The sequence below is a fragment of the Lithobates pipiens genome, unplaced genomic scaffold (genome assembly GCF_037356315.1).
Source record: "Lithobates pipiens isolate NorthernLeopardFrog02 unplaced genomic scaffold, aLitPip1_a1.2 Scaffold_23, whole genome shotgun sequence".
NCBI classification, from domain to species: domain Eukaryota; kingdom Metazoa; phylum Chordata; class Amphibia; order Anura; family Ranidae; genus Lithobates; species Lithobates pipiens.
The window spans coordinates 332,122,280-332,138,260 of NW_027507785.1; the positions used below are offsets into that span (position 1 = coordinate 332,122,280).

General features: G+C 48.7%; 1 protein-coding gene across 1 annotated transcript; it reads right to left on the reverse strand.

Moving 5' to 3' along the window:
• Positions 1–1,491: 1,491 nt before the first annotated feature.
• PIK3R3 (phosphoinositide-3-kinase regulatory subunit 3) lies at positions 1,492–15,153 on the reverse strand (the record flags this gene model as incomplete). Its single annotated transcript, XM_077450734.1, is given in 9 exon segments — positions 1,492–5,500; positions 7,490–7,660; positions 7,748–7,822; positions 9,291–9,467; positions 9,564–9,706; positions 11,670–11,795; positions 11,887–12,067; positions 14,853–14,951; positions 15,042–15,153. Coding segments are annotated over 9 exon segments (1,283 nt in total), but the record flags the coding sequence as incomplete, so codon positions are not given.
• Between the last annotated feature and the right edge of the window lie 828 nt (positions 15,154–15,981).

A 15,981-nucleotide genomic window follows, 5' to 3' on the forward strand; every position in this document is an offset into this window, starting at 1 on the left:
GGACAGTCAACGAGGACCTTTTTTTTTTTTTTTTTTTTACAGCTGAAGATATTTGGTGGTCAGACTTGTCTGACAAACTTTATCTCACTTGAAGGACCAGATGTCCAAGGGGAAGATACGGACCGTCTTCAAGGCATTTTCTTGAAGCAGTCAGAGCCATTAGGAAGGAAAAGAGAGAGGAAAAGAGAAGAAAGAAAGAAAGAAAAAAAAATAAAAAAAAATTGTCGTCATTTTCAAGTCCATTACCTCCACTGATCAATAAAAAGCTAAATTCCCCTGAATCGATTCTGCCAATAAATGCAGAAATACAGCGAAATGTAGAAAAAGTCATTAAATTGCATGTCCCAACATCCTATAAAAACAAACTCTTCTCACAAAGAGTCTTCAAGTACCAAGAGTTCAATTTGTCTTCAAAAAAAGGAGACGAAGCGTTTTTTTTATTTATTTTTTTACGTTCCGACAGAAACTGCCGCGTAACAGAACTTGTTCCCGTAGCGTTTGCACCGTCATATCTGGTGACAAGGGTCACACGAAGGACATTTAAAGCTACGCCAATGACCTCCTTCCCAGCTACCTATACAGGTGTTGTCGATGCCCCTCCCACTACAATACAAAAGGAGGGAGCACACAGTGCTAAAGTGCACCCCCCCCCCCCCCTTTAGCAGCATAGGTTGCTGGTCTAGACGCACTCCCAATTCCCCCCCCCCCACCCCATCCTGCATTGAAGTGCCCAAGGTGGCCGTCTCTTCTGCCTACCCCTCGGCAAGCGGTTTAGGCTTTGATGGACATTATCTATTAAAAAGGGAGTGGGGCATTTGATATAATAATAACAAAAAATAAAAAAAAAGTTGGACCCGCCCCACCAACCCCCAAATTATCTTGCACAATATCCCATGGCTCCCCCCCCCCCATTCCAGATATACAGGACTTGCAGGTGATGTCAAAAGGTCCGAGTGTCAGAACAGAAGATACAATTAGAACTTTAGGTCAACATGGAGCCAATCAGAGCAGCAATTCACATACGAACAGCCATCTGGCCAAGAGGGCACGCCGCCGGGGGCCTGGCCGCCCGGGCCAAGGGGCACGCCGCTGGGGCTACAGTACTGGTAATAAAAAGGCACACAGTAAAGTGCACAGACTATAATATTCCTCACTAGACAATGTGCCTTGGCGTGTCATGGAGGGAGGGGGGGGGGGGAGGGGTTTTTCAAGCAAATTAGTGGACAAGATGAGGTGCTTTTTCTAGTGCAAATCAGAACGCTCCAGTTGAGGGTTTTCAGTTAGTTTTGTGACACAAACTGCACCTGCAATCCGGGGCAGTACCAATTGTAGAGATCCAACATTGTCATACAAGGAATCGGGGGGGGGGGGGGGGGGGGGCGGAGCGTTGGTGCAGATTTATAGCTCATCTTATAGTCAAATATGTCTGACAACCTGTTTGCTAAAATTCTCCCTCCCCCTCCTCTTTCTCCCCCCCCCCTACCCCCCCCCCCCCCCCCCGCAGCTATACATGGATACCGTGGAAGACAATTTCCAGAGCGCGGTGGCCATGAATAAGAAAACGGCAAAAACATAAAACCCACCCATACGTGTAATACTGACTTGCAATCTGGAAGATTAGCAAATACAGGGGGGGGGGGGGGGGGGGGAACTGGCACTCGTCCGCTCCGCCCAGAAGATACACAACACTGGCAGCTGCCCACCCAGGAACGCAGAGAATAGCATTCATATTGCACAGTTACGCCCACTTCTCGTATTAATTCGTAAACCTGGAAAGAGACGATAAGAGAGCGCTCCGCCATAAGTGCATGGCCTACAAGCTATAGTACATCTAGCCAAACAACCCACGCACGCAAGGGGAGGCGGGGGGGGGGGGATGTAGGGTATTACAACGCAACCAATGTGGCCAACCCACATCCGCTAGGACAAAAAAAAAAAAAATAATAATAATGTTGTTCTTTTAAAAAATAATATATTTTTTTTTTTATAGACTAAGCCAGTTACTAAAAGAAAAGACACCCCTCCCCCCCCGGCAAAAAAGAAAAAAAACCCACCCCCGATGCTCCTCCCTTATTTTACCCGCTTCTTCCAGCTGGCACCACCTGCTGATATCTGGAGTGCACCGTTTGCCAAAAAGTGAGTGCAAAAAATTGTCGATGTGCAACGGCCACCATGCCAAGGATGGGCACAAACCCCCGAGAAAGATGTGCGGCTACACCACAGAACGGGGGGGGGGGGGGGGGGTCACCCAGAATGCAGGAGATGCACAATGCTTCTAGATGGCTTTATAAGCTGTACAGAAGTGGTTCGTGGGGGGGGGGGGGGGGTGTCAAAGATCCTGACCTTTGCAAAAGAGAAGGAAGCTGAAGACTCGCACTAGAAAACATTTCACTTATTAAATAAAATAAATATAAAACATACAATGTAGCTGCCTAAATCAGATCCGTGATCTGTAATCTCTTCTGTGTGACTCCCAATGTTCCTGGCTTTAGGAAACGGTCGGTGTTCCGTGGACAGAGTGACACGTCAGCCACTACTTTCAGAAGAGTGTCGTCTAATGACTTATCCCCTTTAGCTAATCAGAATCAGTCTAAATAATTTCCAACAGACCCCCTACCTCAAGTTCCTACCCCCCCTTCTCCCACCACTGGGGGGGGGCAGTATCCCTCATCATACCCCCTCCTCCCACTGGGGGGGGGGGCAGTATCCCTCAATCATACCCCCTCCTCCCACCACTGGGGGGGGCAGTATCCCTCAATCATACCCCCTCCTCCCACCACTGGGGGGCAGTACCCACCCCAGAACATCTGGCTGAGGATTGTCAAATATCAAGGATCACGTCGATCTGCAGATATGGTGCAGGAGATCCTCTCACTCACACTCACACACACACTGAATTGGACCAGTATATGGAGGGTTGGGGGGACCAGACCCAGCTCTGACTTCCCCTCATCATCTGACATATAATAAAAAAAAAAAAAAAAAAAAAAACACAACACACTCACACCCCTAGTCCTCGCAATAGGGACTGAACTTCCCCGGGATCATCAGAGCCAGGCCCTCCCTGTTGGGGGTCTGGGATTGTTTTTTTGGTACACTGAGCCATCTAGAAACACCGTCATCTGACAATAGAAAGTGACGATTGTTTTTCGTTTTGTTTCCCATAAACCCCCCCCCCCCCCCCCCCCCGGAACGATTACACAACGGAGCACCAGCTCATCGTCTGTTTACATTCCAAAGAGTCCATTTGGATTACCTTTGGAAATAAAAAAAATAATATTATTAAACCCCGGAGAGCTCTACATGGCAATGGAACGTGTTCAGCAGGCAGGGAGCGAGGACTACATTGTAATGTCATGTGCTCTGCTCACAGGCGGCGAGCACTACCCTGCAATGGAACATGTTCTGCAGCTAGGTGGTGAGCTCTACATGGCCATGTCTCCCTGGAGAGCTCTACATGGCAATGGAACGTGTTCTGCAGCCAGGCGGTGAGCACTACCCTGCAATGGAACATGTTCTGCAGCCAGGCGGTCAGCACTGTCCTCCTGCAATGGAACATGTTCTGCAGCCAGGCGGCCAGCACTACCCTCCTGCAATGGAACATGTTCTGCAGGCAGGCGGCGAGCACTACCCTCCTGCAATGGAACATGTTCTGCAGGCAGGCGGCGAGCACTACCCTCCTGCAATGGAACATGTTCTGCAGGCAGGCGGCGAGCACTACCCTCCTGCAATGGAACATGTTCTGCAGGCAGGCGGCGAGCACTACCCTCCTGCAATGGAACATGTTCTGCAGGCAGGCGGCGAGCACTACCCTCCTGCAATGGAACATGTTCTGCAGGCAGGCGGCGAGCACTACCCTCCTGCAATGGAACATGTTCTGCAGGCAGGCGGCGAGCACTACCCTCCTGCAATGGAACATGTTCTGCAGGCAGGCGGTGAGCACTACCCTCCTGCAATGCAGGATGTTCTGCAGACAGGCTGTGAGCACTACCCTCCTGCAATGGAGGATGTTCTGCAGACAGGCAGTGAGCACTACCCTCCTGCAATGGAACATGTTCTGCAGACAGGCGGTGAGCACTACCCTCCTGCAATGGAACATGTTCTGCAGACAGGCAGTGAGCACTACCCTCCTGCAATGTAACCCTGGAGAACTCTACCCTGCAATGGAACGTGCAGCCTGGCGGTGAGCACCACATTGTAATGTCATGTGTTCCATTGCAGGGCAGTGCTCCCCGCCTGCGAGCGGAACATGTTCTGCAGCTAGGCGGGGAGCTCTACACGGCCATGTCTCCCTGGGGAGCTCTACACAGCAATGGAAGGTGTTCAGCAGGCAGGCAGCAAGCACTACATTGTAATGTCATGTGTTCTGCTTCCAGGTGGTGAGTACTACCCTGCAATGGAACATGTAGTACAGCCAGATGGCGAGCTCTACATTGCAATGGAACACGTAGTACAGCCAGGCGGTGAGCTCTACATTGCAACGTCACCCTGGAGAGCTCTACCCTGCAATGGAACATGTTCTACAGCCAAGCGGTGAGCACTACCCTGCATTGGAACGTGTGGTGCAGCCGCCACCTCCAGGATGAAAACAGAAAGATAGATATAATAGAAGCTTACAACAATATTGAGATAATTAGTGTTTCAAACCACCGTTTTGTTTTCAAGTTTTGGCGGAGATGTGCAGATGCCGATGCAAACATTTCCCACATAAGTGCCTAGTTCAGCGATGAGCAAAGTTTTGGTGGTTGAATTTGGTTAGAACTAGACGTTTCCTCACACGAAGAGTAAGTGCCATGGAAGCCAAAACTTTTTGTTTAGTGTTGCAAAAATAAAAGCAACTTTATTCGTAGTTTTTGTTTCCTTCCAGGAAATCAAAGTGAATTGAGAATCCTTTGGTCTTCTTTCCCATATGTGTTGCTGGCTATCACCAGGAGCACATGCTGGTGCGGACCTTTATCTTCATGTCCTCCAGGCATTGTAGGGTACGAGGAGCACCTCAAAAAAAAGACGATCCTTCTCCACTGACGGGAGCCCAGCAAGCTCGCTTCTTCCAGATTCTCAGCTGAACAAGCGCAGGGAAGCACCAGAAACACGGTTCAGCGCATGACCAGAACACTGTCCAGCACATGGCCATCCTACGATGACACGCCTTCTTCCTTCACATTCACAAATTCACTTCTTGTGCAAATCAAGCAGTCTAAGTAAAAAGAATGCCCTCTTTAGTTCTAGAAAAAAACAAAACAAAAAAACAACAACTGTAGAAAAGATCCAAAATGGCTGCCTGGGGGGTCCTCCGGGGGCTTATCTGCACAGGGAGGACGTGTGTGCGTAGACGGGGTAGGCCAGCCTGACATTCAGAGAATCGTTGTGTTGGACGAGGGAAGTATGCTGGTAATGGAGGACCAACTCCTTTAGTGTGCTGTACAGGTTGTACGGTTCTGCAAAGCCGTAGCCCCGTGACGTGCTGTAAATGACGCAATGCTTGACGTCGCCGTCCGCTCTATAAAAAGAAGAGATGACACATGAGAAGAATTATACGGACAGCAGAAAGTTTGGGAGGGGGGGAATGGTGCTGGCTAGCCTTCTGGGGAGGATATCCTTAAAGCTGAAGTATATGCATGCACACAAAAAAAAAAAAAAAAAAGGCAAGAAAGAAGAGGGGATGCGTTCTTTTGTAGAATGCTTTGGAACAGCAGTACAGTGACAGACAGCGGCGCCAAGAGTTGAATCTACACTAAAGTCTGCAGCACGTCTAAAGGGATGCGTTAGTCACTGGACTGCTGTTCCAAAGCAATATACAAAAGAATGCATCCCTTTAGATTTGCATGCTCCTCCTGCTGGGCACTGCAGACTTTATATTGAATTTAATCCTTTTGGGCTGATGTCAGTCACTGTACTGCTGTTCCCAAGCATTATAGAGAAGGACATCAGCCCTAAGGAATAAATCCACACTAAAGTCTGCAGCACCCAGCAGAAGAAGGAGCATGCATGTCTAAAGTGGTGTGTTCTTTTTGTACAATGCACGGGAACAGCAGTACAGCAACAACCCTAAAGGAATAAATCCACAATAATTTCTGCAATGCCCAGCAGCAGGAGCATGCACATCTAAAAAAGGGATGTGTTGTTCTGTATAATGCTTGGGAACAGCAGTACATTGACGGCCATCAGCCCCAAGAATTAAATCTACACTAAAGTATGCAATGCCCAGCAGGAGAAGCATGCACATCGAAAAGGGATGCATTAACAAGATGCTTGGGTACAGCAGTACAATGACATCAGCCCTAAGGATTAAATCCACAATAAAGTCTGCGTCGCCCAGCAGGAGCAGAGTGCACGTCTAAAAGGGATGCGTTAGTCACTGTACTGCTGTTCCAAAGCAATATACAAAAGACTGCATCCCTTTAGATGTGCATGCTCCTGCTGGGCACTGCAGGCTTTAGAGTGAATTTAATCCTTAGGGCTGATGTCAGTCACTACTGCTGTTCCCAAGCATTATAGAGAATCAGCCCTAAGGAATAAATCCACACTAAAGTCTGCAGCGCCCAGCAGGAGGAGCATGCATCTCTAAAGAGATGCATTCTTTTGTATAATGCTCGGGAACAGCAGTACAGGAACTGGCATAAGCCCAAAAAAAAAAAAAAGGAAGGAGCTTGGGAACAGCATTACAGTCCCAAGAATTAAATCCACACTAAAGTCTGCAGCACCCAGCAGGAGGAGCAAGCGCATCTAAAAAAGGGATAGATTTAGGGCTGCACCGATACCGGTATCAGCGCCTATACTAGGCATTTGCACGAGTATCGGTACTCGTGCAAATGCGTCAATACCTGAAACCGATACCTTCACGTTCGGCTCCTTCATCTGTCAGCGCTTTTCCCCTGCTGACAGATGAAACGTATACAAAATAATGCAGGAGTCATTAGTTAAGGAGCGGGGGCCGCCAAGTCCTTAACAACAAATGATGTTTCAGCTGTCAGTGGGGATTTCCCTTCCTCGCAGTGGACCCGCCCCGGGTCCACCCGCTCAGTTTTTTTGTGTCCTCCGGCAATGTGCTTCTCCTCCTCGGACTACTCTGCGGGTGGCTGTGGGGTGACAGATCTGCCAGCCTGGAGAGTAGTGTGTCCTACACTGAGCCAGGCTTTTCTGCTGTAGAACGTCTTGGAGGGGAGGGGGGGGGGGGCAGGTCTGCTGGGTTTTCTAGTGCAGCGATTGGGTTCCCAAATACCCCCATCCCAATATAACAGCCCTGCCCACCCAAAAACAACCACCTATCTCTCAAAAAATAAATAAAAAAACTGGTTTCGGTGCAACCCTAGATAGGTTATTTTGTATAATGCTTGGGAACAGCAGTACAGTGACTGACAGCCCTAAGGATTATTAAATATTCACGTGAAGAAGAGCAAAAATGAACGATGGCAGGAAAAACTAACAGCTGTGAGAGGTGGCCCAACAATGGTATGAATCAGGAGGAGAGGGGACTACAAATACTTACACCACAGAACAGGCGTAGCATCCTTTCTTGCTGCTCTCCCGGATTAGAAAAGCGCCGTCTCCCTTCCCTCGGAGGAGCTCTTCGGCTTCGACCCGATTGATGTCCCCCACAAACCAGGTCTTCTCATCGTAGTGCGGCAGCAGCTCATCCTCCTCGCTCATGAAATAGGGACTGTTATCAGGAGGAGAAGATGGGTTACTATCAGAGGACCAGAGCTAGAGAGCCGAAGAGAAGCTGAGAAACAAGGGAGGCACTCACTCTTCTATACTTTCATTCTTAATTCCAAGCCATTCGTTGATCCTTTTCTGCCGCACGCCTTTGTGATTGAGCCATCTATGGGAGAAAATAAAATAAAAAATTATTATTAATATGGATAGAAAAATTTACTGCATCATGCTGTGAAATCGCCAACACCACCACTCATACGTGTCACTGTGACATCAGCAACACTGTTCATGCATTTCATTGGGGCCACAAGAGGTTCTAATGGGGGACAGATCCCCATTGGACCCAAATACCAGACCAACTCCATACTAAAAGAGCCCATATTCTACCAGAGGGCACAGTACCAGACAAACTCCATGTTACTGGAGACTACCGGAGAACTCAGAACTCCATACTACTGGAACCCATATATTAGAAGAGGACCTGGAACCGGACTCCATTCTGCTGGGACCCATATACTAGTAGAGGACCCAGAACCGAACTCCATGCTGCTGGAACCCATATATTAGAAGAGGACCTGGAACCGGACTCCATTCTGCTGGGACCCATATACTAGTAGAGGACCCAGAACCGAACTCCATACTACTGGAACCCATATATTAGAAGAGGACCTGGAACCGGACTCCATTCTGCTGGAACCCATATACTAGTAGAGGACCCAGAACCGAACTCCATACTACTGGAACCCATATATTAGAAGAGGACCTGGAACCGGACTCCATTCTGCTGGAACCCATATACTAGTAGAGGACCCAGAACCGAACTCCGTGCTGCTGGAACCCATATATTAGAAGAGGACCTGGAACCGGACTCCATTCTGCTGGAACCCATATGCTAGTAGAGGACCCAGAACCGAACTCCATGCTGCTGGAACCCATATACTAGTAGAGGACCCAGAACTGGACAGACTCCATTCTGCTGGAACCCATATACTAGTAGAGGACCCAGAACCGAACTCCATGCTGCTGGAACCCAGAACTGGACAGACTCCATGCTGCTGGAACCCATATACTAGTAGAGGACCCAGAACCAAACTCCATGCTGCTGGAACCCATATACTAGTAGAGGACCCAGAACCAAACTCCATGCTGCTGGAACCCATATACTAACAGAGGACCCAGAACTGGACAGAATCCATGCTGCTGGAACCCGTATACTAGTAGAGGACCCAGAACTGAACTCCATGCTGCTGGAACCCATATACTAGTAGAGGGCCCAGAACCGAACTCCATGCTGCTGGAACCCATATACTAACAGAGGACCCAGAACTGGACAAACGCCATGCTGCTGGAGCCCATATACACTAGTAGAGGAACCAATCCTGGGATTGTACTACCCCAAGGGCCATCATTCTACATCAACATCAGAAGGGAATAGCTCTACATTAAGTCAGCTGTGCATTGTAGACTATAGGTCATACATGGGGAGTTTTAGGTGGACACCCCCATACAGCTCTGGGGGGGCACACCCCCCCCCTCAATAAGCTCCGGGGAGTTTTAGGAGGACAGCTCGGGGGGGGGGGGGGGGGGGGGCACACCCCCCTCAATAGAACATTAGCGGTAGTCAGGGAACTCACACTAGGTACTGATCTCGGATCTTCCTCAGCTGGATCAGATCAGGTTTGATGCTGTTCATCTTCTTGTCCGTTTCCCGGTTGTCTAGCGCCTGTTTCTTCAGGTCTTGCTGCAGCCGCAGTTTACCGTCATGAATTTCCCCCAAACGAGAATTCAGCTTCTCGAAATTGCTGATTATTCTGGGAGGAAGGAGGAAGAATTCAGTGCCTGCTGTACACACACACAAACGCGCCGCAGAACAACCAGCAGGAGCCGCCGACGTCACCGGTACCTACCTCTCCATCTCCTTCTCTCCGCTCTCCCGCTGAGACCTCTCCAGGAACTCCTTGCTGAACCTCTCCTGGGAATGACACTGCTCCTCAAATATCTTAATGGTTTCATTGAAGGCTTCGATTGCCGTTCGCTTCATCTGAATCTCCTGTGGGACAAAAACCAATTCAAGGTTATGCCACATACATGATCAATGAATACCATGCGCGCGCACACACACACACACACACGGTATGTGGAGGACAAGTGTAGGACTATGCAATAGAATATAGGATTTATTTTTGTCTTTAATACAATTTTATTCAGAATGTTGCAATAGGAGAAAAAAAAAAAAAACACACACATGAAAAAGCCGAATAGACCAGCAGAGGTTTAGCATTGAACAGTTTATTCCAGAAATAGAAGAAAAAAAGAAAAAAAAGAGCCAGCAGATAAGGAGGTGCCACTATCATTCCTTTATTCTAACAAAGGAGACATTGCACACGACGTTGCGCCTCTTGTGGCGATTAGAGGGAACTGCAGGTGATGTAATCAATATCCTCCCAGCCTTCATCCTGTGACTTACATTAGAGGAGAAACAAACCACTACAGAAGGCCTCAGATCCCCGGAGCCCAGCCTGCTACCTATGGTACGCTCCGTGCATCCTCTCCACCTCATTGGACGTTTCCTTGTCTCGCTACTCAACACCCGTGGGAGGAAAATTACATAGACTGGTTTATTCTCTCAACTTTCTTTTTATGTACTGTCTATTTCCATTTTTTTATTTTTTTTTTATTTCTCCTTTCTATATTGATCTTTGTATACATAAATCTTTCTGGGGGGGGGCTCCGACTGTCGTGCCCCAACCAGGTGCAGCCCCAGCTTTCCACCCATCACACCCCCGCCGTGGTCTGGTCACTGGCAGAGTCCCGAAGATCTGTGCCTGCTGTGCACACCAACATCACGTCACTACAGGACGTCAGATGCAATTCCTGCTGTAGTCGTAGTAGAAAGGGGGGCGGAACGATAGAATGAGGCACCTTCCCAAGAGGAAAGCACGAATTGCTCAGCACCTGTCACAATGAATCCTGGGAATTGCAGTCCCTCTGTGGGTTCCCGGGCACTGGATGTAAAACATGGCAGATCACCGCAGTCCACCTGTGTGTAATTTAATCTCAGTATAGATACAGCTGTTCTGTGAAGGCCTCAGAGGTTTGTTAGAGAACCTTAGTGAACAAACAGCATCACGAAGGCCAAGGAACACACCAGAGAGGTCAGGGATAAAGTTGTGGAGAAGTATAAAGCAGGGTTCGGTTATAAAACAAAAATCTCCCAAGCTTTGAACATCTCACGGAGCTCTGTTCAATCCATCACCGGAAAATGGAAAGCAGTATAGGACAACTGTAATCCTACCAAGACACGGCCGTCCACCTAAACTGACCGGGCCGGGCAAGGCGAGCATTCATCAGAGAAGAGCCAAGAGGTCCATGGTAACTCTGGAGGAGCTGCAGAGATCCACAGCTCAGGGGGGAGAATCTGTCCACAGGGCAACTATTAGTCGTCTCTCCACAAATCTGCCCTTTATGGAAGAGTGACAAGAAGAAAGACATTGGAGAAAGAAAGTCATAAGAAGTCCCGTTTGTAGTTTGTGAGAAGCCATGTGGGGGAGGGGGCAGCAAACATGTGGAAGAAGGTGATCTGGTCAGAGGAGACCAAAATTCAACTTTATGGCCTAAAAGCAAAACGCTATGTGTGGGGAAACTAACACCGCCCATCCCCCGAACACACCATCCCCACCGTGAGACATGGTGGTGGCAGCATCATGTGGTGGGGTAGGTTTTCTTCAGCAGGGACAGGGAAGATGGATGGAGACAAATACAGGACAATCTTAGAAGAAAATCTGTTAGAGTCGGCAAAAGACTTGAGACCGGGGCGGAGGTTCCCCTTCCAGCAGGGCAACGACCCGAAACATCCAGCCAGAGCTACAATGGAATGGTTTAGATCAAAGCATATTGCGCAATATGCCAGGTAGTTAATCTGAAGAAAAAAAAATGCAAGAGGCCTTATAGCTGCACATATACATGAACACATCCCAAAGACAAGTACAGGGTGGTGTACACCCGGGGCTGACCTGCGATGTCTTAGTGTACTCCTCGTACAGCCTGTCATACTCCCGGCTTTTGTCCTGGAACTGCCCGTGATATTCCTGGAGCTTTTTCCCCACGGCGTCTATACTGTCCTCCTTCACCAGCTGGTCCTGTTCAGAGCAAAGACAGATGGCCATGTTAGTACACGATGGACCCCCGTGGTATACTCACCAATGCCCTCCATGCCAAGCACAGGCTCACCTGCTGGTACCGGGACACTGGGTACAAGAGCTTGACATCCAGCTTTGGGTTATACTGGGCCAGAGATTCGTGCCTGTAGTGGTTGATCAGTTCCACAACAGACTTGAAGGTGAGGGGATCGGAGAACCCGTATTTCCCATCTCGGTGATAAATCTTTATCAGTTTATTGTTTCCGCCCTTTCTAGAATAAAAAAAAAAGTGAGAGGAATGATGAGAGGAAGCTCCAGAAAAAAATAAAAATAAATAAAAAATAAATAAATAAACCCCCACACCAAACATGCTGTGCTGGGGACAGGGAGGCCCAACCAGAACTGGACACTCCATTTTACTGGGGCCTGTATACTACCAGAGGACCCAGAATCAGCCACTCCATGCTACAGGTGACTGTATACTACCAGAGGCCCCATAATCAGCCACTCCATGCTACAGGTGACTGTATACTACCAGAGGACCCAGAATCAGCCACTCCATGCTACAGGTGACTGTATACTACCAGAGGACCCAGAATCAGCCACTCCATGCTACAGGTGACTGTATACTACCAGAGGCCCCAGAATCAGCCACTCCATGCTACTGGTGACTGTATACTACCAGAGGCCCTAGAATCAGCCACTCCATGCTACAGGTGACTGTATACTACCAGAGGCCCCAGAATCAGCCACTCCATGCTACAGGTGACTGTATACTACCAGAGGCCCCAGAATCAGCCACTCCATGCTACAGGTGACTGTATACTACCAGAGGCCCTAGAATCAGCCACTCCATGCTACAGGTGACTGTATACTACCAGAGGACCCAGAATCAGCCACTCCATGCTACTGGTGACTGTATACTACCAGAGGCCCCAGAATCTGACAAACTATGCTACTGGTGACTGTACAGTGGGGGGGGGGGGGGAAATGATTTGATCCCCTGCAGATTGTATAAGTTTGCCCACTTAAGAAATGAAGGCTCTATACATTTTTATCATAGGTGCATTTTATATGGATAAAAAAATAAAATAAACAAAACACAACCTCACACACACACACGCGTTATAAATTGAGTTGCAGTTCAGTGATTAAAATAAAGTATTTTATCCCCAAGGGTTTGAAACCCTTGTTGGCAATCAGAGGTCAGAGGTTTCTTGTAGGTGGTGATCAGGTTTGCACACATCTCAGGAAGGATTTTGGTCCACGCTTTACAGATCTTCTCTAAATTCTTAAGGTTTCTTTGCTGTTGCTTGGCAACTCGAAGTTTCAGCTCCACTCCATAAAATTTTCTATAGGATGAAGGTCTGGAGACTGGCTAGGCCACTCCATGACCTTAATGTCCTTCTTGAGCCACTCCTTTGTTGCCTTGGTAGGATGTTTTGGGTCATTGTCGTGCTGGAAGACCCATCTTCAGTGTTCTGGATGAGGGAAGAAGGTTCTCACCCAAGATTTTACAATACATGGCCCCCGTCCATTGGCCCCTCAATGTGGCAAAGTCTGCCTGTACCTTTATCAGAGAAACAGCCCCAGAGCATCAGGTTTCCACCTCCGTGTGTGACTGTAGGGATGGTGTTCTTGGGGGCATAGCATTTTCCATCCTCCAAAACACAGAGAGTCAAGTTTTTGCCAAAGAGCTGAGTTTTGGTCTCACCTGACCACAGAACTTCTCCCCCCCCCCCCCTAATCCTTCTCTGAATCATTTAGATGTTCATTGGCCAACTTCAAATGGACCCGTACGCGTGTCTCTTCCTGAGGTGGGGGACCCGTACGCGTGTCTCTTCCTGAGGTGGGGGACCCATACGCGTGTCTCTTCCTGAGGTGGGGGACCCATACGCGTGTCTCTTCCTGAGGTGGGGGACCCATACGCGTGTCTCTTCCTGAGGTGGGGGACCCATACGCGTGTCTCTTCCTGAGGTGGGGGACCCATACGCGTGTCTCTTCCTGAGGTGGGGGACCCATACGCGTGTCTCTTCCTGAGGTGGGGGACCCATACGCGTGTCTCTTCCTGAGGTGGGGGACCCGTACGCGTGTCTCTTCCTGAGGTGGGGGACCCGTACGCGTGTCTCTTCCTGAGGTGGGGGACCCGTACGCGTGTCCTCCTGGAGGAGGGGGACCCGTACATGTGTCCTCCTGGAGGAGGGGGACCCGTACATGTGTCCTCCTGGAGGAGGGGGACCCGTACATGTGTCTTCCTGGAGGAGGGGGACCCGTACATGTGTCTTCCTGAGGAGGGGGACCTGTACATGTGTCTTCCTGAGGAGGGGGACCTGTACATGTGTCTTCCTGAGGAGGGGGACCTTGCGGGGACTGTAGGATTTCAGTCCATAGCGGTGTATTGTGTTACCGATGGTTTGTTTGGTGACTGTGGTCGCAACTGCCTTGAGATCCTTCACAAGCTCCTCCCTGTGTAGTTCTGGGCAGATCCCTCACTTTTCTCATGACCATCCTCACCCCATGAGGAGAAATCTTCCATGGAGCTCCAGACCGAGAACGATTGATGGTTATTTTGTATTTCTTCCATTTGCAAATAAAATCGCTCCAACAGTTGTCTTCTTCTCACCAGGCTTCTTGCTGATGGTCTTGTAGCCCATTCCAGCCTTGTGCAGGTCTCCAATCTTCTCCCCGACGTCCTCTGACAGATCTTTGGTCTTCCCCATGATGGTGAGGATTGGAGGGAAGAGATTCTGTGGACAGGAGTCTTCTATACACATAACGAGTTGTGGTTAGGAGAACCTTCTTACATTGTCAGGACTGATTGGTGTACCACATGAGCACCTACTGGAGCCAGTCTGTGGGGGGCAGAATTATTGTTGTTTTTTAGGGGGATCAAATACTTATTTACAGAACTGCAACTCCATTTATAACATTTGTATGCTGTTTTTTGTTTTTGTTTTTCTGAATTTTTGGTTGATTCAACTAAACGAGGTCTACGGCCCTCCAGATTATTCTGCTCAAGGTCTTCCCCCTTCATATCAGACCTGCAGAGACCCCTACCTGAGTGTGAGTGTGTAATCTCCCTGCATCTTTGTGGAGGCGTCACGGACCAGGAACGTCCCATCCGGCATGTCACGCAGCTTGTCGTTCACCTCTTCCCTGCGGAGAGAAAAAAAGCGAGACTGAGCTACTGCAGCACAACGGACACAACGTAGGGAAGGAAGAAAGGACGAATGTTCGGATCGTTACCTGGAGATGTCTCCCCAGTACCACTCTGCATCGTGGAGCGCAGTGCAGGCGCCGTCCTTATTGCTGCTGTTACACAGGGGACTCATGGGCTTGGCTGGTTTTGGTGGAAGTGCTGCAAAAAGAGATTAAAAAAAAAATATAAGGATCTCAGCAAATCGAAAAACAGACTTGGTATTCGATCTGAGACACAAAAACACGACACAGTACAAGGCCCACCAAAAAAATATTCACATCCCACCCCTTTAGGTGGCAGGGAGGTTGGTGAAACGTATTACCTTGACAGACGAGACCAGAAAAAAATAAATAAAAAAGAATCTGTGGGTGGCAAGATGGAAAACTCGGCACAATCCAAATCACCCCTCTGAAAAGACCTTTAGGATTCGGTCACACTGGCTGCGACTTTGGATCCAAAAGTCACATGACAAGTCGCAGCCAGCGTCACCAAATCCCAGCATTCCTCTCCTACATGTAAAAATAATCATTTTATTGCTAGAAAATTTACTTAGAACCCCCCCCCCCCCCAAAAAAAAAAAACACATACTTTTTTTTCTTTTAGCAGAGACCTTGGGAATAAAATGGCGGTGGTTGCAAATGTCACATGCTATTTGCACCACAATTTTTCAACACACACAAAATTTACCCCAATTTTTTATTTATTTTTGTAGAATATAAAGATGATTGTTAAGCCGGGTAAAATAGATACCGAACATGTCACACTTTAAAAATTGCGCTTGTGGAATGTGCCAAACTTCGGCACTTAAAAGCGGAGGTCCATCCTAAAATGGACCTTCCGCTCATCGGAATCCTCCCCCCCCCCTCCGGCGCCACAATTGGCACCTTTCAGGGGGAGGGGGGGGGGTGCAGTTACCTGGATAATCCAGGTAACTGCACCCACTTCCGGGATAGCTCTCTGCGGAAAGGGGCGTAGATGACGCCCCTT